The sequence below is a fragment of the Gallus gallus genome, chromosome 7 (genome assembly GCF_016699485.2).
Source record: "Gallus gallus isolate bGalGal1 chromosome 7, bGalGal1.mat.broiler.GRCg7b, whole genome shotgun sequence".
Classification (NCBI taxonomy): Eukaryota; Metazoa; Chordata; class Aves; order Galliformes; family Phasianidae; genus Gallus; species Gallus gallus.
In genome coordinates, this window is record NC_052538.1 from 25,746,783 (window position 1) to 25,768,685 (window position 21,903).

Genomic DNA, 21,903 nt, shown 5'->3' on the forward strand with positions numbered 1-21,903 from the left:
TTTCCTATCTGCGGAACTAACTTGTATATCTTGCACTTTCTATTGGCGATCTTGGAAGCAAAATCATCTGTTATTATGTTTTTGATGACATCTATATACGCAGTGCCTCTGCCTGCTTCTCAGAAATGCTGCTTCTGGAAGATACCAGTTTTTGGTAGTGATTTTCCTCCACACATTCTCAGTAGCTTTTGATTTCTCAAGCCTTAAAGAGATTCTGATGTCAGGAAATCACTATCTACAGTACAGCACATTTAATCAACTTCACTTAACCAGGTTTTCTTTCAACACATAGTTCTTACACTGCAATTTTTTTTTTTTTTTGAAGCTTAACTTCTTTAAAGACAAGCTAGCTGGCGCCCATGACTTCAAGGCCTTAGCACCAAAGATTCCATCACCCTTTGAGCTTTCCTGACAGATCCAAGCACTGATTCACAGTGTAGACAGTGTGTTCTTAGGCCAAGTCGAGCTCTCAGACAGAAACAGTGGATCCAATTAGAATTATGTGTGTGGAGCAAAGGTTACAGAATGACCCACTGAGTTTTGTTGAAACTTGGCTAAGGCCATCTCTAAAGAAGCTTTTCTTTTTTTTTATTTCTTACTACAGGAAAAAGAACACTTGTTTGAGAACAAGGTTGCTGTGTAAAAGCTGGCATCACACTAATCTTTCAAAATGAGCCCAGAGTTTGTAAATTGCTTGTCAAGAGGAAGCAACTGAAAAAACAAAAAAAAACAAAAAAACAAATGGAGGTGGTGAGAAAGAAGGGGACAACAAGATCACATTACGTCCCTTAAAGTCATTCAAATTCAGACTAACCATCTTACACCAATTAAGGTAGCTAAAATACTTACTTTCCAACTAGACAAACATTTAAAAAGGGAAAACTCTTTAAAGAAGATTTTAATATTCCAGTATAAAGTCACTTCATTTAAAAGAGTGAAATATTTAGAAGTGAACTCCTAAATCTAAGCTGAAGTCAAACCAGGAAATCTTAAGTGATCAGCAGTGAACTGGAACACCACTGGGACCCTCTCCTCCTCCCTCAAGTAACCACTATTCACAGCTCACATTCAGGGATACAGCCTGGATTTCATTTACACAGGCAAACAATCACCTATAACTACGCTGTCAACTGCTATGGTGGCAAATTTGAGGTGCTGGGAGCAAAAACTGGTCTCAATCTCTGAATTTGGTAATGAAAATGCCCACTAACAATTTTGCCCACCGAATGCAACAGCACCATTATATACTGTCCTAACTCAGTATAATTCATAAGAAGTTACTTATTTAAAATAAAGAAAAAAACACTTTTCTAGGAGTACTCTATTAATACTCTAGAAATGGAGGTGAGGTGAGCTACGTGATGACTGAATACAGAAAGGAAAATGATGTTAGCCACCCAGAGGAAGTAAACTAGGAAATAAAGGGGAAAAAAAACATTTCATAAACTCTGGGGATATTATTTGTTCTCTAAGACAGATGTAAAATATCTGTTTCGGATGCATCAGGAAATCCTCATCTCAGCTTAGGTCTAGAGATGAGGAAGACCCAAGGTACACTGGTACCTGAATAGTATTTCAGAGTAAATGCTCCTGCCTCCAAACACCCTCTGTCTTCCCAAGCCCCAGAGTAAATCCAAACGTTTATGATAGTGCTCAACTTCCGAAGAGCAGAAAACATCTTCTGTATTCTACCCAAGAGATTTTATATTGCTGCAAGATTATACAGGACAATACATTTTTTTAAATAACAAAACAAATTTACCCAGAAATGCACTTAATATTTAGAAAATAATGGCAGCACATTACGCAAACACTTCAGTTTAACTGCACGAAATGATACCAATTACAGACAAGCCAAGCTATGAGCTGATCCAAACACCTAGCCAGGTACAAATAACAGAGCAGGACATGGCAGAGTTCTCAGTTCTCTTCCAGACAAAATCCTCACACAGCTAATGAAATCGATGGAACTCCCTCACACCGCAGGTGCTGAGCACCCATAAGCTGAAGCAAACAGCTTCCAACAGCAGAAGAGAAGACAAACAGCTCATTCAGCTTCTCCTGCAGCTCCAGTATTGAGCTTCATCGGTCTAACTGTGGAGAATTAACACGGAACGAGGAAAAACATGTTGCTGCTGATATACTCATGCACAACACAACACGAGGTAACTCCACAGCATCAGACACTCGGCACAATCAGAACAAGGCTACTTAGAAAGAGGAGAATGTACGTACAGGTAACTTTAAGCCACTTTCCGGTGTCGGAAGCATTTTGTATTTTTCCTCTTACCAGTGCATCAGCCACAGCGGCCTCCAGATCTGTGCTTGTGCTCAGGACTCGCATGGCATTCACAGAAGCAGGCATCCTGCCTGACTGTCCGAGTCCAAACCGGTCTGCACAAAAGACAACATTGAAATGGACTGTTAAGTAAATTCACATTCACTTGGAATCCTAATCAGGTGTCTGAACAGTTCTCCCCAAAGGATCTGGGAACTCTCAGTGCTTTTTTATTAAAGACTCTTTTATCCACAACTCTACGAGAGTTTGCCATGACAGTAAGAAATAAACTATTGTTTGTTGGGTGCCCAAGTCAATTTCAGATCCTCAGGGCATGTGTTTTTTGTTCTTGTTGGGCTTTGGTTTTGCTTTTAAGATGGGAAGAAGGGTATCTAATTTGTGTTTATTTTTAATAGAAATCGTTTGGGGTTTTATTTTAATGTCAGAGGCAGACATGCAGGTTCCAGTCTGGCTCTCTCAGAAATCAACTGAAGACTTCTCATTAACTTCTGAGAAACAGAGTCGTGCCCGGTGTCAGAGCATGTTAATACCAGAGCACTCATCTTGTAGCTTGTTCTCAGGGAAGTACATGAGATCATCAGCAGCACATTAGCTCTCTTAGGTTGCAAGGCTTGATTAACCAGAATATCTCCCTACGCCTCAAAGAACAAAAATAAGGTTTATTATTTGTTTGTGAAGTTACTCCAGTTTTGTTTTATTGTTGTTCTTGAGAAGCAGCTTAAATGTACACCCAACTGAAATGCAATTTACAAGTTTTATGATAAAACAAATCTTTTTTGGGGGGGGATCATAAAATATCATCTGTCTCCCTATGAATTTGATGGCAAAGCTCTGAACAGCGTCCAAAATAACAGGATTGAGTGCCAAATGCCACTTACATCCCCAATAATCACTAGCTTGCTTTATCATTCGCCCGGAGTCTGATAAAAACATTGTGAAATGAATTTCTTTGAGCAAAAGCCGTATTTGGAAAGCCGTCACTAGCAGTGATACAGCAGAATCAGCAACCAGGGCCACGTGCCAGGCTCCAGCAGCACAGCTCCTGCAGATCAGAGATCCATTTCTGCAATCCTGGCTCCAGTCTGTAACCAGAAGGAGCCTGTTTTGAACATTTCAAGTTTTTGTTTCCATCTGGGGCTATCCTTGCTCCAGAAGGGCCACGAAAGATCCCTCTGGGACATATCTCACACCACACGTGCCAATAAGAGCTCTGCCAGCATTTCAGAGGTGCACAAATGAAGCTGCACAAACCCATTTAACAGATGATCAGCTGACCCACGCTGGATGCAGCCACAGGTCTTTCAGTAGTTCATCTATATTTAATTTAATGAAGGAATAAGGCTGCTTATTGAGATGTGTTTCCATCAAGTGTTTCCACAAAACTGAATGTTATGTTCAGCAGTTTACTGTGCTTATTTTTAAAAACTTTGCTTATCACAAAGTTTTGTTGCTTTTCTCTTTAGAAGCCTACTGCACTGAAACCCCTTTTAAGGAATTTGCTCACGCTGCCCTGCATAACTGAAATGAGAGTCTGAAGCCTGCCAGTCTGTCATCCTAATTTCAAAGCTTTACCTGAGCACGTCAGAGCAAGGATTAAAGCTACTGAGGGGAGAATAAAGGCAACTTTTTAAAAGCTAAAATATTTTGGAGAAAAAAAAGATGAGGATTAGCATTTATTTCCTAAGTGTTACCACAACTTGCTCTTTCCCAGTTATGCAACCAGACGAGACATTTCTGATTTACAACAAAAGCACAATTTCTACAAAACACATTACGAGAGGAAAAAAAAAAAACCAACAAAAACAAACGTCTTAGAACTACTGCCAAAAAGTAACCGAATGATATTTCACAAAGAAATAAAAGTTGTATGTGTTATTACTATCCCCTTTTTTAATGCACTTGGGTTAAAAGAATCGTTTCAAATACGTAGCTGAAATCGCACTTCATCCCTCAAATGGAAAGATCTGTTTGCTCTTAATGGAAGCACAGAAGATGATAAAGCATTGAGTCAGACTGAATTTGAAGTCGCTGTTTCAGAGATACGTACTAAAAGATGTAGAAAAGAAAAGTGTTTTTCTAAGTGTAAATGAGACCTGGTACAACACAAGGGCTGTAAAGGTTGAGACAAGTTCTGGACTTGGTTATATGTAAACCAACTAACTTGATGAAGTTACTCAAGTCTTACTGAGATCAGAATTTGGCTTTATAGCTTTGAAATGGCACAATATCATAGAATATCATTGTTGCACGTTTTCATGTTAATTTACTATTACATTAGAAAAGGGAAGATAGTTTCTGGTTTTATTTTTAAAAAAAATGAAGAACAAAATGACAACGTAATTCAACTGGAGGTCAGTTTAAATACCCAGCATGAAAAGGAAAAACAACAAAACAAAACAGGGCTTTTTAATCAAATTAAGTACAGTAAGTTGGCATGCTGTCTTTTATCTGTCTCCAACAGCTATCAGGGAATCTTTAAAACACTTCTTGAAGTGACCATTAAATCCATCACAGCCATATCAACGTGGGCTTTTCCCACACTGCTGCAACACCTCAACGCACACACCTGACCTTAGAAGGGACCTTGGCATATCTCTAGCATAGGGCTGGGAATGTGTTTGGCTCCAAGAACAACCCTCAGAGAGGAGCCCAATGTCACTGTCAATAAATAAGCTGAACAGTAGGTGCTCTGGTCACACTCACTTTTCCTTCTGCCTATTTTAATTATCATTGTTTCTTGGTGTAGAATTTCAGCAAATTCCAGTAAAATTCCTTGATTTTGCCACTTCTTTGGCCTTCTTTAGGATACAGATAAGCATATATAATCTCATTATGCTTTGTACCAAACCACTGGAGCCAAGCATGAATTGACTATCATGTGAAGTTGAAGAAAAAATCTTAAGCTTAGATCTGAATTAGACCTGAGGGCCCTTTTTGATCTTGACAATTGTTTTGTTCAATACAAATTCGAATTGCTGCTTTGAAACATGCCAGAGTCAAATCTGCTTGCATCATTTCTGCAGTAGCTTGACGGGGAAAATGTTTTTAGAGTTCAATTTAAGTGACAGCAATTTAACTACACTTAAGAGGAACAGAACATTTTTCACTGCCTACCTGAAGGAACTTAGTTAAATAACTTTTAGTGACACCAATTCCTTATGCAGCTTTAGCCTCCAATCAAGCCCTGAAGCTCTAATTCATCTTCTACATCATCTTTGTATCTACAATTGAGTTTCTGCTGACCTAACACTACCAGCCCTCATTCGTTTTTGCTTAAGACTCCTAGTGAAATATCCTGTTTTCAAAGGGAGTTGCAGGTATTCCATAACTGCAAATCCAGCACAGGAGTGAAGAAGGCGACTGGAATCTGAAGGTTTTTCTTGCTATTTTCTACTGATGCAAAGCCCACTGAAATTAAAGGAATTATTTTTCCAACAACTTCCATGAGTTTTGCACAAGGTCTTCAATAGTATACGAAGGATGGATCAGCACGTGTTATGCTCCAAAATTCACTTTGAAAGCTCATCAGGTGCATAATTCTTGCTGCTTTTGTGAATATCAGACAGGATCCCGCAAAGCACTTCCATTAACAGAGACAGGAGTCTGAAAAGCTTAGTAATAAATGGAATGAGACCCACTGAGATCCTGTCCTAGACATTGGGAACTGCTACACTGCTGAAGAGGAAACAGACATGAATTGCAAGGACTCTGAATTGTTCAGGATTTAGCCCATGCCGTACAACTGATCCAATTTACAAGAGAATTGAGAAAGCCCTGGATCACCCTTTGTTTAAACATTGCTCACAACGTTCCTGAAGTACATAAAATAAAATAAAAAAAACATTCAAGAAACAGAATTAAAAAGAAAAAGCCACATTGAACAAAACAGAACAAAAAGCCTCACAGCAGTGAGAAGCACATGCCAAGTGCTGGCTGATGCACGTGACAGCAAATGTTAAAATGGCGTGAAACAAGACTACATATAAGAAGCAGATTCATGCAGTTAGCGCTTGTTCACCTGACTGCCCAACAGAATCAGCAGTGGAGAGAGCACTAGTGGACCTGGAATGACGTCGAGAAGCTGCAAGTAGAAGGAATGGCAACACCCACAGGATTAACACACATTTAACCCAAGACAGAAAATGCCACAATCCAAAGGGGATGCACGTGAACACTACCAGTAAACGTGTTTCATAGTGACAGGGAAATGACATTGTATATGAATGCACAACAGATACAGTGCAAGCCCCACAGTGTCATCTCCATCTGTAGCTTCTCCTCCCCTTCCCTCATGACCATAAACACGATGCATGACAAAACTCATTTGTAACAGTCGCAAACCCAGTGCAGTTTCAGCAAAGAAAACCAGTGTGCGTCAGTTCCATTCCAGAACCACAGATCTGGAAGATGGCCATCATGACAACGTGGAGCACATAACCATAGAGCAGGATTTAGATGTGTCTGATCTAAACCCCAATGGGAAGCCATGATAAATGGTTAGAAACTGTGCTTGCAGGTCTATTTCCAAAACATTCTAGCCTATGCACGAAGAAACAATGCTCACAAAAAGCATGAATAACCACAGAAGTTGAAAGAGGACAAGGAGTCATACAGGGAGGTCAGCCAGCAACTGCCTATAGCTCTTTTGGTTTTGACACAATTTTCTTTCTTCAAATAAACACATGTATTGGAGCTGTTGCTACTACCAGAAGTCTTTTGCTCTAACAAATTTTGTATACATGTTTTTTGAATCTTATTCACATGTAATGTGAATATGCACATACATTTATCTAGAACTGTACCATATGTATACAAATTGTTAATAGCAACAGAACAGAGAGTAGCAGAAGAGCTAAAGTCAAATATAGCTCCCACTCCAATTCCCAGCTGTCAGCAGCACATGAATCACAAAATGCCTTTGGAGAGATTTTCAGTTATGAGATTCAGCACAAAGGTGAGTTAGTTCTTTATGAAGGCAAACAGAAAGCCAGCCCAGACCTTTCTGAATTACAGAAATTTAGTTATCCTGGAGAGGATTTTCCCATGTCCAGCAATGACATGGTCACCTAACTTAAAAAAAACTGACCCAAACACTGATGATCCGTGTGAGCAATTTGTCACCAGACTCACCAAAGGCCTTGTTAATGCAACATCATAACAATTACCATCAAGAAACTGAAAAAAACTCCATCACTATCCAATACAAATATGCTTTATCAGTTGTGTGTATGTGTGAGCAATAGAAAAATTATAAGTCTCCACTTAAGCATTAATAAACAAATGCTAGTAATATAGAAGAGAAGTGTGTAAAATGAGAAAAAGTTCAGATTTCCTCCCAGTTGTGACAGCTTGGCCAAAGCTCCACACCATATGCAATGTGGTCTTTAAATATGTAGAACACACGCATTTATTCAGGAGAACAATCCCACTGACGCCATAAGTAAATCATGACAGATTTGCAGGATCAATACAGGATTATGGTCTGAACCCTCAAATAAAGTTCTGAGCTTGCAAATGTTTTCTTCTGAGCCATCCACTGTCTCTCTGTGGATTTCATTTCAAGATCAAGGCCCAAGACAAAACAGCAATAGAAATAACAAAAATCACTATCTTCAATGATAGTTTTTAAATACATCGTATAATCTATGCTTCCAGGAAGGGGGCATTCACAACCTCGCTGGGCAGCCTGTTCTGGTGTCTCACCACTCCCACAGTAAAGAATTTCTTCCTAATACCTACTCTAAACCTACCCTCTTCCAGTTTAAAACCATTTCCCCTCAGTTTGCTCAAGCCTCCTAACTTGGAAAGGAAGACATTTTGATGCACAGACACGCACATCTGCATGGAAGCTTTGAAAATAAGCAACTTGCAGGACCAGGATGCCAGTGCTGACACTGACCATAATACTGCTAAATGCAGGAATCCTGTCATTTACATATAGCTAGCTTAAGTAAAATTCACTGATATAAAGTTAATCTTCATGAGCAAAAATGGACTATGTTATTTAGGGATTAATGTAAGATTAACTGAATTCTAAAAATACGGGAATGGAACCATCTTGGCTTAAAATGCTATATATATACACACACACACAGAGCTTACTTTCAAATGAGTTACGAGCTACAGAATCAAGTTTGTGAACTTAAGCTGTGTTCCAGCTTACAGCATTCAGTGAAAACACAGGAAAAGGGACAACAGAATAAGAACTATATTGGGTTATCATTACACTGATAATCCTTCCTTCCATCCTCCCTTTCCTGATTATATAACAACTGCATTCCTAAAAATGAATTAAACTTCATTAAAATGAAACACTGCTCCTCCCCACTATGAGATTTGTTACAACCACTGTAATACATATCTGTAGTTGCAATTTCATATTCAGCGTACAAGTCAGACTTGGTGGTGGTGCACAAAGTTCACCCCAACTGTGATACTAGAATGCTGCCTTTAATTTTTTAGATCAAAGGCTCAAGATGGTATCTCAATGTATGTTCACTATAATAGAAGAAATATAGCAAAAAGACAGAATACAAACAAGTTAGCTCTGACATGTAGAATGCTTAAGACATTTTGGTTGGAGAAAACAGCCTCATACAAAACTGAAGCTATGCAGTTAACTATAAAAATGAGCTACAGCTCATTTACCATCCCTTTATGGCTCTGGTACCAAATCAGCTTCATTTAACTAATAAAAAGCCTCTTTGAATTATCTAAAATTTCTGAACGCTAAGTTGAACTCCAGCCATTTCTCAGTAAAAACTGAGATATTACAGATAGATTATTTCATAGTTAAATAAATTAATGATGTTCTGAACCCAAAACCTTCTTGAAGATTCCACTCTACATCACTGAAATCAATGGAAACCTTGCCAGTGATCTCATATGGATGAAAACAATGACAGTCTCTCCCCTGATAGCATTTGAGGTCAGTATGAGTATCAATAGTGACAATAGCTATGCAGGTTTAAAAGTTCATGCAAAATACAGTGTAATAGCTATCAGAACCAAACAGGACAATTTTGCCCACTTATCCTTTCTTTTTTAAATAACTTTTTCTTACTATTTGATTTGATACAGAATTAAGTCCAAGATGTTATGTTCTACTTACATAGTATTTCTTACAGCTGTATTTTGTCACTTACGTGCAAAACAAATCTTGAAATAACATTCTTCAGCCCTAAGTATGTAAGAGCTTCCTTCTCGCTTTTAATACACATGCACAACTGTTAAATTACTATATACGGGATAGGGGCCTGGAAATAAACTACACTTAATTATGTCTGAGATGAGAAATTTTTCATACAACAAACAGTTGATACGTATGGTTGAATACGTATGACATGATATTTGATCAGAAACATTAACTATCCCGTTTTTAGCCTCGTGCAGAAAAAAATCCTGCATGTGGTAAGCATAATGAGAGTTTCTATTCATAGTGCGCACCCAAGCTGTATGATAGTGATGCTCCTTTACAACTTCAGCTTTACCATTTCTGTCTGCTTGAAAGTCTTCTATGAAATGGCACGTGCAACTTGTTAACTCATGATTAAGAGTGTTGAATAAAACCTGAACAAAAAAGAACTCTCTCTTCACTGGAGGATTTAAAATAGAAATGACATTGTACCTACTTGCAAGAAAATCAGATCATGGATAGATTTACTCAACAACAGACTACAGTGGTACTGACTACTTCACTGTGACCTAGAAAACACAAGCTTGCTCTCCCATGAATTTCCATCAGTGCTGTAAAGCACAGCAGCCCCACACAAGCTGATTTAATGAAACTAAAAAACAACAAAATTTGGGCTACACTATTTTCATACTAATAGTGAAATGCTGGGAACCAGAATTGAAGCATGCAGAAGAAAACAGAAGGGAAACAGGGTTGGAAATAGGGAGTGTGTCAGGAGTCTAACAGAAAACAGGAAACAAGCTCATTTCACCTGGCAGTGTCTTGAAGGGGCAATCGGAACAAGGAAAAAAGGGGGAAAAAAAATTGATCCTTAAAAGTCCAATGCCTGCAAAGTACTCACCAAGTGGAGGAAAGCCCCGAGCAGGGCTTGTATCTCGACTGCTCTCACGGCTGGTATCACGGCTGCACCCCTGACTCATGCTGGGTCGGGGGATACGACTGCTCCGTGCTAGCATGCAGCATGGAGAGTTTCAGAGAAGGTGAACAAGTTTAATGAGGACAGAAAAGCTCAAAGTCAAGTCACATTTCTGTTAGTTACGGTAATTATTACATTAGTAATCATCAGTTCCAGCAGCCAGCTCAGGCTCTTACAAACCAACTATGCTACATGCTGAGCTGTGTTTGTGATGTGAAATTTCATCAGTATTAAATGTCTGGCTGATAGTATCCTTGTTTCTTAAGCAATCCAAGGTTTGTCATTCGAGTGGAGTAGGACATCTTTAATCATTTAGGGAAGCTCTACAATTACAAAGCATGCAAAACAGATGAAGCTACAAAAAACTCTCGTGAAAGATTTTTTCCTTAATTAAAAGATAAACACCCTTCTGGAACAAGGAAGAAGCATTTTCAATCAGATTAAAGTGTTTTAAAAGTCTGTCTCAATATCAGTATAATATCTTTGAATACATTTGGTTTTTGCAAGGACAACTTTGTCCTGAACAAATAACCTAAGGAAAAAACTGTACGTACTAAAGAGATTTTTCTCTAACAAATGATACTGGGAAAAATCACTCAGACCCTTATAATACCTGACAGACAGCTTAGAAAGTGGTTTGACTTTTAAGATAGTAGCAGCTTCATTTTTATTTTTTAAAACAACAGCTCTCTGACTTCTGATCCTCAACATTTCCAAAACCTTACATTTATGGATGAGATGTGCACACATAAGGAGAGCCTTTAACTACAATCTTCACTTTGACAAAAGCCTGCATCAACGAGACTTATCTGTGGTCTGGCAGCTATAGAGTGTTCAGTTTCCTATGTTCAGGCTTCTATGTATCATCCACGTCAAAGCAACTCATCATACGCAGCCTTCATTTGGCCAAATGCACAACAGAAGACAAAGTGGGTTTCACAGTAACAAGCAACCCCACTTACTTCATTTGAAGTTTTGTCCATGGAGGAGAAACAGAACTAGTGCTCTCAGGAAGTTACTTAACATTATGGATTTGAATTTATTTTTTATAAGGAGAACAGTTTATTCCTATGCAAATTCTTTGCCATTGACATGAAAGATGATAGCAATGTGTTATTAAAAAAAGCTTTATGCCCAGTAGGGAATGAAACATCTTTGGGTGCAAAAATGGCAACTAATTGTCATGAATTTATTTTGAAGAACTTCAATGCTTCTGTGGGCTCACCAAGAAAGCTGATCACACGTTTATGCAGCTCCTCTTTTTGATGAGGATATTTATATGAGAAAAACCTTGTCAGAAAATAACGTCTGATTTTGAATGGTAACTCATGCCTTGAGTGTATTAGTATCCTTTCAAGCAAAACAGTACAGTACACAATAGAAACTTTCATATTTAAGTTTTAAAATTTAAATATAAATTATTGTCAGATTCTTGGTTGGTCATATCCCTCCCAAATTTGTGAAACCCAACTAACATCTTTTAGATGAATTAATGGTTCTGATAGTTGAACTTTGATGTCAGACAATACAAGATGAGATAGTGACCAAGCTGATTTGATCAGTACATGTCTAAAAAGCCTACGTGAATTAGATGGTCTTGTAATAAGTAAGGCAGAATAATAAAAAGGTTGAAAGTAGGGTCCACAAGTACAGTGATCTCATGTCAGGCTTACAGGAATAAAGCTGTAAGGTGAACTACAGAGGTAACAATCTGAAGTCTCCTGCACAAATACTTGCTTCAAACTGCAGGCTCTCTAGAAGCTAGTTCCTCATTCTTGGGTCTCATGCTTTTATGTAGATAATGGTAGCCTTCACATCATGCTTGAACAAGCAGTCATTTCTCTCAAAAGAGATTTGTCAGTCTTTTCTATAATGCAACCCTAAGTCCAGAAAAGGCTCTTCAGAGAGATGGAGTTGTGAATGATTAAAAAAATTAATTCATGTACACAGTACATCCTCCTTCCGTTACTGATAATAACAGCAGCATAAAGTATGAAGACAAAGCACTTTAAACTGCATTAAAGCAGCCTAATAAGACAAAACCAAAGATGAACCACAATATTGACCACACAGAGAAAGCCCAAAAGCAAACAGTGCAGTTCATGAGCAATGGTCCGAAGATTTACATGTTACTGAATAGAGAACCAAAACAAGAATGGACTGAAAAGAACAAAATGATGAGTCTGTTGTGGACTCCCAGGCATCTGCCCCAATTTCTTTCTTTCTTTTGCTGTTTTGTGCAGAGAAGATTGGATGTCAGTTATTCAAGAGTATTTTCATCAGGTACTACCAAAATTAAGGGCCAGTAGCATTGTCATTTAGACAAGCTTCTCATATACCCAAAGCCTGACTGTCTTTTTAGAAGACAAGAATTTCAGAATTCCCAAACTCCACCAGCAGAACTCAATCATTCCCCTGTTTATCAATTGACCACTTGGGAGAAGCCTACATTTCATTAAGGTGTGGTTTTTAATGATTTCTAACTAAGTCTGTAAAGTCTGTAAATGCTGCCAAAGCAGCCAATGCCAAGCACAGCAGTAGGGTCCACCCTGCAGAGGCAAGAACTGCCTTCCACTTTCCAAAAAACACACATAGCATAACTAGTGATGGAAAAACTGCATGCAACGTGTTAACTAACTGCACTTACATCACTTTCTGAAGAACAACCTTATCTCAAATCTCTTGCTTCTTTCAAATCCAACTGGCAAAGATCTGGCTCCACACCTTCAAAGCTCAGAATCTGGGAGGCACCGTGGAATCTAAATCCCCACTGACGATGGGGTCGAGGGGAGGAGCAGCTAGCCTGCCTTCAGCACACACTCACACTGCAGTACCTGTCAGGATACACAGCCTACTGAGCATCCAACAGCATCCGTTTCCAAGGCTTCTGGCAAACAAGAGGAATATAAGAGTATAATCCATGGATACCTGTGATCAGCAATGAAATTAATCTGGCAACAAGCTACTGATGCTTACAGGCATCCACGTGCAAGGCTGTTAGCTTATCACTACCTCTGCTTCCCAAAAGGCTGGATAAACTCCAGTGGGCGGCTGTTGTATAAAGCCCCACCCCATGCACACACTTGCACTGTATTGCTTACTCTTGCACACAGCTGCAACTCCTAGTCACCCTTGCAAAATACTACACATCAACTCAATGGATGAGTTATGAACAGGACCCAGGAGTTAGCCATTTCTAGCAGCCTGATCTGCAAGATTATTCAACGCCCTCTGCACTACAGCATGACCATTTAAGTTAAGAGACACTTCAGCCCATGGGTTAAGAACATGCTTGTCAAACACATATAATCCCACAGAGCTTAAAGGATTGCGCACACATTTGATGCTGTATGTGAGCTCAAGTATTTCAGCAAAAGTGTGAAGTTTATTGGCATACTTAGGATCAAGGTGAATGGGAGTCCATTTAATGAAATGAGTGAGTGAAAAAAATGCGTCACAGAAAGACAGAGACTGAAGCAACACAACAGAAAACAAAAACTGTAGCTACTTGTAAGTCATAAAAACAATGGGATGATGGTATAAAGATGACAGATCAAAAGCAACCTTCCTTCAAACCAGCCTTATCATATTCAAAATTTGATAAAGAGACCATTTCTGCAACTGAAAGCTAAAGCCAACGCAAGCGTTAAACTACTGAGTTTACATGAGAGCCTGAAAGAACAGGCTTTGGTCAGTCATTGACCCGGGAATGGGTGGAAAACACACATTTGGTAGGTGTCAGAGTTCTCTCACTCTCAAACAACACTGACTGTTCAGACAGCACATCAGAGCAGTGAGAGACATGTTACACTTCCAAAGGGTTTCACGGCTGCCATAATATACCTGAAAGCAGGCAACCCAAGAGTGAGGATTTTACAAAGTTAATTCCCTTCAGATGCTAAATACTGTTTCAAATCAGACCACACAACGCGATGATAAACTTAAGCACATTTGATGGTACTATTCATTTTTCATTTACTTTCAAAAACTACGTTCTTTTGCAGAGTGATAGCACAGCTGTGTCTAATATTTGGAAAACACCACATTTTGAAAGTAACGAACAGAAGAGCACAATGCATTCATAAAGAAGTCATAAAATAGATCAGACTAAGAACACTACTAAAACTGCAAAGTAATCACAATAACCATGCAGTAATTTTTATGACTCCTAACAGCACATGCACTCAGGTGCTCTAAGTGCATTTCAGTATACTCAAATAAGATGCTTCTCTAAAAATGCTCTAAATAGAAATGTTGCTTACATTTAAAATATAGTTGCTAATGGAATAGTTAAAACTGTAATTGCCAGCACTAAGGTTATTATTTCAATTTAATCTACCAATAAATTTTTTGAAGATACAAAATATAGCAACAGTTCTTTAAAACTATGTGAACTTCAAGCTTCTGAAAACATTTCTGTTTCAAAAATGAACACAATATTTACTTGCTTAGCCCGCTATCTTTTGTTTTTAATCTCAATTAAGGCACACAATTTCTATACGATGATGCTTACCCACCTGTTTATAAAAAAAAATGAGTCTGCTGATAAATTTGAAAATAGATATTATTATGATGGATTATTTCCACAATAGTCACTAAGGCAAGAACTTTGGAAGCAGAATAATTAAAGCATAAGTTTAAAATACCATCTAAAAAAGTGGCTCCGAGATATTCCAGACAAGAAGCAAACCATTTAAGCTGCAAAAATGGTTAAATAATCACAGAAGGTGCTCACCACCCTTGATTCCAGCTAACTGTAAAAGTGCTCAGCTGGTCCTAGGACTAAGCCACTCATGTAAATGAGGTATTTTTGCTTTGATAGTTATTCATGGCAACTGTTTTTGCTGCCTGACCTAAAAACATCACTCATGCTGTATTTCAAACAAGAGATATAAACATCTTTAGGCATTTTAAAACTATGCCTCAACCTAGAAAATTAGAACTACTTTCCTATAAACCATAATAAATAATAGTGCATTTCTGGAAATAAAACATTAACTTGCCAGTTGAGGAATTCAGAAGACAGACAACAACCAGGTACACGTTTCCTGTTCAACAGGAAAGCCCATCCTTTGAGCACACTGGCCGATGTGTCACTGCAGTGACTGCTCTTACCTAGTCCTATTCTGTTGGGACTCGTCTCTCGACTGCATCCCTGGCTCCGGGGGATCTTGCTGCGCTTCTCTGAAGATGATGGCACAGGTTGAACTCTGGATGTTCCACTGCTCAAGCCACCATAGGAGCTTCCTAACAGCTTACCCGGAGAACTAGACCGACTACCAGCTAGAAGAGAAACAGAAATGAGGAATACAAACAGTTAAAAAAAAAAAAAAAAGCAAAACCAAACCCAACATCTTAAGTACTCTGATGACAAAACTGGAACAGAATCAGCTCTAGCAGCATGATCCAAAGCACACAGAAAATTAACGGGACCGCTTCCCATGGGCTTTAAGGGGGATGACTGAAGAAAGCTCATGGACAATAAACACTGACATTAGCAATTCTGTACATATGAATGGTGCTACCCAATCAAGATCAAGACCAAAACAGACACTGCAGTGCAGGAATAACCTAAGCTGAATTTCAGTGAGCTTGTGGAGATGCCAGGAGCAGCCTTGCAGCAGCAACATCGGGACCATAGGCTGCTTTGCCTCAACAAGTAGCAACAAAAATTAGCTCATGTGGAGTGCCGTGCAGGAGAAAACCAGCTTTTGGCACAGGTAAGCTGCTGCAAGGTTCAGCCATCTTCACATTACACTGCAGTGGTGACATTATATTCCAACAGTAATTCAGGGAAGAAAAAACATTACCAACAAAAAAAGGAATACTGTCTCAACAGTGACAAACCAGCATGTTGAAGGGTAAAGCAACTAACCCTGTTACATTTGTAGAGATGCTGGTTTACTTGGGTCTGACTAAAGCTAATTAGTTATTTTTCAGCTGTTGAAATAATATTTAGCAAGCTGAATAGTTGACCGGGTTTAATTTTCCTTGTCTGTTTGAATTGTTCATGGCAAGTTTACATTTTTTCTAAGCCACGATGTCTAGTCTGCTGACCGAGATTTATTTACAGTATTTACATTCCAGTTGCAGCAGACATCTGTCTGAAATATTCATGCTGTCAAACTCAATCGGTTGAACATTATAATTATTTTTATCCAGAGAATCTTATTTTTCTAATATGTTTCTGTAGAAAATTAAGTAATGTTGGCTGTAAGGTAACCAAGGAACTACGAAACTAAGGGATTTAAAACCCTTTTTTGTTTCTTTAGGTATACAAAAGACACACTGAACATTTGCCATTGATGTTACCATCCCTAGTATCCAACATTTTGTTGTTGCTGGAATAGCAAGGAAAATCACATCTAAAAAAGGTTGCAAAAATGTCCTCTGGCAAATTCATATTTTGTACAAGTATTCAAGTTGCTTGCTTTCTAAAGAGTATCTACACATCTCAAATATTTAAGTCCATTTAAGTCCCATTTAAATACTGTTATGACTACTAAGAGTTAACTAAGAGATAAAGGGTGTTCTTAGTTTACAAAAGGTACGCAGTCTTACTAATCTGATGGACAATACCATAAAAGCATGTATTATTTTAACTTGTTTGCTCCCCTCATTTCTTGGGTAAAGCCATTTTGAATCAAATTACGTATTCCAATGTTGTGTGTGGTTCTGGGTCACCCCCTCCCCGCCCCCAGAAGTGAGAGCAGTTGTGAAAGATGCCAGTTTCTCTCACAACATCCACACCCTGAAAGCCAATACTCCTACCAGCAACACTGCTGCACTCACTGATTTCAGTGGAGTCTCACCAAAATAACTGTAGGAGGAATTTTGTGCATGAAATTTAAGCTCCAGGAGCTTCACTGCAATGCCTATGACAATGAGCCAGCTTCAATACACAATTTATGCTTACCATGTTTGATTACTATGAGAAATCTAGGTCATTTGTCATACATATTGATTTTCTAATTTTAGGAAAATGCTTTTTAAGCCTTGATAACCAGGAGAGAACGAAGGAAGCTAAAAGCTTAGCAGTTAAAAAAACTGAAGGAAATAATGTGAGAAAGCAAGAAAGGGAAAATGTTTCTTACCACCAGCAGGATTAGCTGATCTGGATCCTTGATTATGAGGGCAGACCAAAGGACAGGCAAAAAGTGGATTAAAAGACATGAAGACAATACAGCGTTCAGCATGCGGTTTATGCTATACACAGACAGATATATTCACAAATGTGCCACTCCAAGAGCCCCTGCAGAATGCAGTGAGTTAATGTGCAAATGCAAGTGATTTAATTTCCAAAGGCTTAACAGCTTCTCAGCAGTATCAACCCACACTGTGACCCAGGTTCTGCTTAAATTATACCCCAAGCCCATGCTGTAAAACTGAAACAAAGCTACAAATGCATAGGCATACAAGTTTGTACCTGTGAACATATTATACATTCATTATTCACTTCACATAATGCTTGGCTTAGGAGATTAAAGATCACATCTAGTTGTGCTAGGCTGGAATCAAGGTTGAACAAACTAGACGAACAACAGGTACAGATGTGACTATCCTACAGCCTCATAAGTACATTGCATGAAAAAAATTAAACCCATAATGTGTGAACCACCCCACACTTCCTTAAATAAATCTGAAACTTGTCTTATCTGATCATTTCTCACTAAAGTAAAAAAAATTAAAATTTAAAGATTATTTATGGCTTTGAATCAATTTCTAAGTTCTAAACTATAGGAATTTGGATCAGAATATCAAAGCCCCAGTTCCTTCATGACTTCAATGTAAAGATTTCCATTCAGCCCCATCCTAATTATAATACTTCTCTCTTCAGCCACCCCTCGTTATCATAATGCTATAAACTGCTTTCCCATATCTACAGCATGATAGAGCAAAGCAATGATAGCACGAACAAAGCAGAGCTCTTGAATAAGGCGAAACAACTTGAGAAGTTCCCCCCTTGCCCCATTTCTTCTGAAGTTTGAGTGACAAAGTTCTCTTTAGACACATGAGGAATACGCAGCAACACCGTATGCATGGCTCCTGGGAGAAACCACAGCTTGTAAGGAAGTCAGGGAGAAGGGATGTATCATGTGAATAAAGAGAACAGAACCACCTCCCTCCTATCTACAGAAAGTAGGTAGCGCTCCACTCTAAGCTGATGCTAAAGCACGCGTTAACTTCAGACAGTTCACATTACACATACAGAAGTATAGTAACGTAAGCAGGAGAAGCTTGACAGGGCAAGAACCCAGGACAGCAATCAGCTAAAGACACAGAGGGCATCTCAGTGGGACCCAGTACAAGTTTAGTCTAGCACGTCACAAAAACCTGCAGTTCTGCTGCACAATAGGTTAAAAAAGCAGCAACTAAACATTCTGATTTGGTGCCCTTTGTCAGTAAGAGCATACACTGAAAGCTAGCTAAGCAGGGATTCATTATGTTACATGTCCAAGTATTTATTCACCAGAAGTGAGCCCAATTCTCAGCTGATGCTACCACAATTCAAGAGAAATGTATTAATAACTGCTTTTTCTCCTCCCCCAGAAATAAAACGCCTCTTACGCTGGGACTGGGAAACCACTTTAGCCCGGCTGCGGCCTCGGGTGTCAGCAGGTGTTGAGGTGACGCTGGTAGCACTGCCAGAGCTCTGCCTCCTCGTACGAATCCGACCTGGAGGAATGCAAAGACCAAACTGTTAACAGGTTTCTTCCAAAGGCAACAGCCGTTCTTAAAGCACCATCTGTTCCAGGCTCGCAGTGTTGCTATGCACACAGCTAACCAGGACTCAGAAGGCCAATTTTACAGGCAGACGCGATGAGGAACGAGGGGATATACAGTGACGGTCTACACATCCAAAACTCTTTTTGCTTTCACTATCAGCTGGCTCAATTAAAAACAAGCGACCTCTAGTGCCTGTGCTTCTGTCCTCCCTAAATCAAATAATTACTTTCTGACAAGGCGATCCCCCTTTCGCAGATGGGCACAGCAGCTGCGGCCACAAACTCCATCGCTGGGATTCCCAGACCACGGCTCGGTGCTTCCCGTCCTGCTCTCCATGCACACACCAGCACGCACTGCAGTGAGTCTGCCAGCGCTGCCCAACCACGCTTCTGTTTCAGCCTTATTCACATCTCCCTGCTGTTTACTGATCCCTTGTATTTATACTGAGATCAGTGTAACTTTATGAGTAAAGGTGATTCCCCTTCAACACAATCAACATCGTGGAAAAAACATTCCATGTGTCTGCCCTTTATTTAGGCAGAGAATGGATACAAAGTCTCAAAGTGTTCTTGGTCCTTTTTCTGTCCTTTACTGGTGAAAAAGCCACAGTAATTTGAGCTAGAACAGCTTACGAGGTCATCAGTTCATCCCCTTCCTGGGGCAGGGCTGTTCCCCTCAGAATGTTCTTTCCAGTGCTAAGGTTCAATTATCAGTCTCCAGCTAATGGGAAAGAAATGATAATTAAGAGTAACACAAAGAAAGCCTCCACCAGCACTTTCAACAACTCCGTTCTCTGCCAAATGTGAAGCTGTTTCTCAGGACCAATGCCAGGGCTATCCTGCATTCACAGGAAGATTTCAAGTCTCAGGCACAGCAATAAAAGGAAAAACACAACAGGTAAGATAACAGCCTTGACAACTGCGTCCACCAATTAGATATTAATGTCCTACCCCACGCGCCCACCATAAGCAAAGGAACACAACCAAGGAGATGTATGCCTCCCACCCAAAAACCAGGGAAGGTTCACGTGCAGAACAGGACAACGGCACACAGCCCCAGGCTGAGCAGAATGGGAGCTCTGTTCCTTTGCCTGAGCTCTCAAAATATTCATAACACGGGCTGCATCTTTCTGACAGACACGGTGACAAGGAAAACTTTGAGAAGAAAGCCTAGATTTGTTTTCAGGGGGGAAAAAAAAGGCATCTGTGCTTTACAACATACGTCATTTTCAAATCAAATCGGTAGGCTTACAGAGCTATTCTAAAGCCAGCTAAGATGGAGTGAGCCAAGACGAAGAGAGCCAAGAAAGAAGACTATATTCAAAACATTATTTATAAATGTGACCAAAAATGATTAGCACAAAACCAGGAAGACACAAACAAACCGGCAGCAGTTGGTGCACAGAGCAAAGCAGTTAAACTCAAGCAGTTTAAGGAACCAGTAATGGAACTGACCATCCGTCCTTCCACAATGCCAGCAGAAAGCCTGCAATCCAAGTTGGAATTCAAGGCCCAGCAACAGGCAGCACTGGCAACCAGTGATGTGTATGGGCCATGAATGGCTAAGAAGGGACTGATGCTTCCTTCTATGTGTAGTGCAGTATTCTCACAATTCTCACAGTTAGCTGTTCTTCCTGCATCTACAAGATCAGGGTGGGTTTTTTTTTGTTTGTTTGGATTTTGTTTTGCTTCATCAATTAGTAACTAAGAACAAAGAGAAAAGTGGGACAAAATATAGTAAGTGACAGCCCAATCTTTGGGAAATACAAAACCAAAACAGTACATGAAGAAAAAAAATCAAGATCTGCTTCTGATGTCAATTTTTTGGACTTCAACAAAAAAGTGAACCAAAGACTCAAACTAAATTAACATGCAACTACTAGCAAGATTAGAAAGTACTCAGTCTTATTTTGAAACCCCTAAAGATCAGCAGATAAACTCCTATCGAGTTCATCAGTTTCTGAAAGAATGCTCATGAGCAAGATGCTGCTTCAGTCTGGGCTAGTATATTTTGGCCTGAATTCTGATGTGGCCCAGAATGTGTCAGGGAGAAGATTGGGACAAAAAGCTGCTCTTGAGAAGAAGTTATAAAGTTTCATTACTTTACACAAATCCCTATGAGACAAAGATGGAGAGGGACCTGGGATATTTCACAGGTTAACTGACCTCCACAGACATGCACAGTCCTTAAGTTAGTCTTATGATACCCAAAAACCACTTGCTCTTATAATGCAAGGTGACTCAGTAACTACCTGGGTGGACAATCAAGATTTTAAGGTTAAGTTTTCCAAGTATAATATATATATTAAAATGTTCATTTCTACAACACAAATGTCTCTATTACATTTCTTTAAGCATTTGATCTGCAATCAAGAGTCTGCATTCACACCCACACTTGCACACAGGGCTATCACTTAATCCCTATCATTCTACCACAAATAAAACATTTCAAGATCAGAAACAACATAGCAAAAGTTAGGCAGACATTTTGTTGTTGTTGTTAAATGCAAACAGATCCAACTCCTAACACTTCTTTGCTTTCAGATGGGTTTGTTTCTGTATCCAGCTCAAACTGCAGATGAAGCAATTCATATTTTATAGGTGCCATTTTCCTGCTCTTCTTAAAAGAATTACTTTAACCTGAGAGCAACAGCACAGCAAATGAACAAAGACCGCCCCAACCAGTTTCCAAAAGGCATTAAAGTATTGCCATTTAAATAAGCCTTTGATCTAAGTTTGACATGCAGATGTGACACTTAGCTGGTAC

General features: G+C 39.3%; 1 protein-coding gene across 44 annotated transcripts in view; it reads right to left on the bottom strand.

Annotated features, from left to right (window-relative positions):
- Positions 1–21,903, bottom strand: part of CLASP1 (cytoplasmic linker associated protein 1) — a 155,347-nt gene that overhangs the window by 48,896 nt on the left and 84,548 nt on the right. For 23 of the 44 annotated variants that reach the window (XM_015290006.4, XM_046943891.1, XM_040704342.2 and 20 more), the window contains 6 exons: positions 18,979–19,086; positions 17,505–17,531; positions 15,526–15,693; positions 10,336–10,443; positions 6,318–6,380; positions 2,291–2,394 (listed from right to left, as the gene is read on the bottom strand). In XM_015290006.4, coding sequence (XP_015145492.1) covers positions 2,291–2,394; positions 6,318–6,380; positions 10,336–10,443; positions 15,526–15,693; positions 17,505–17,531; positions 18,979–19,086 — 578 coding nt within the window. The remainder of the gene's footprint in view (positions 1–2,290; positions 2,395–6,317; positions 6,381–10,335; positions 10,444–15,525; positions 15,694–17,504; positions 17,532–18,978; positions 19,087–21,903) is intronic. The other 21 variants (XM_040704368.2, XM_040704357.2, XM_426599.8 and 18 more) reach the window with 5 other exon arrangements.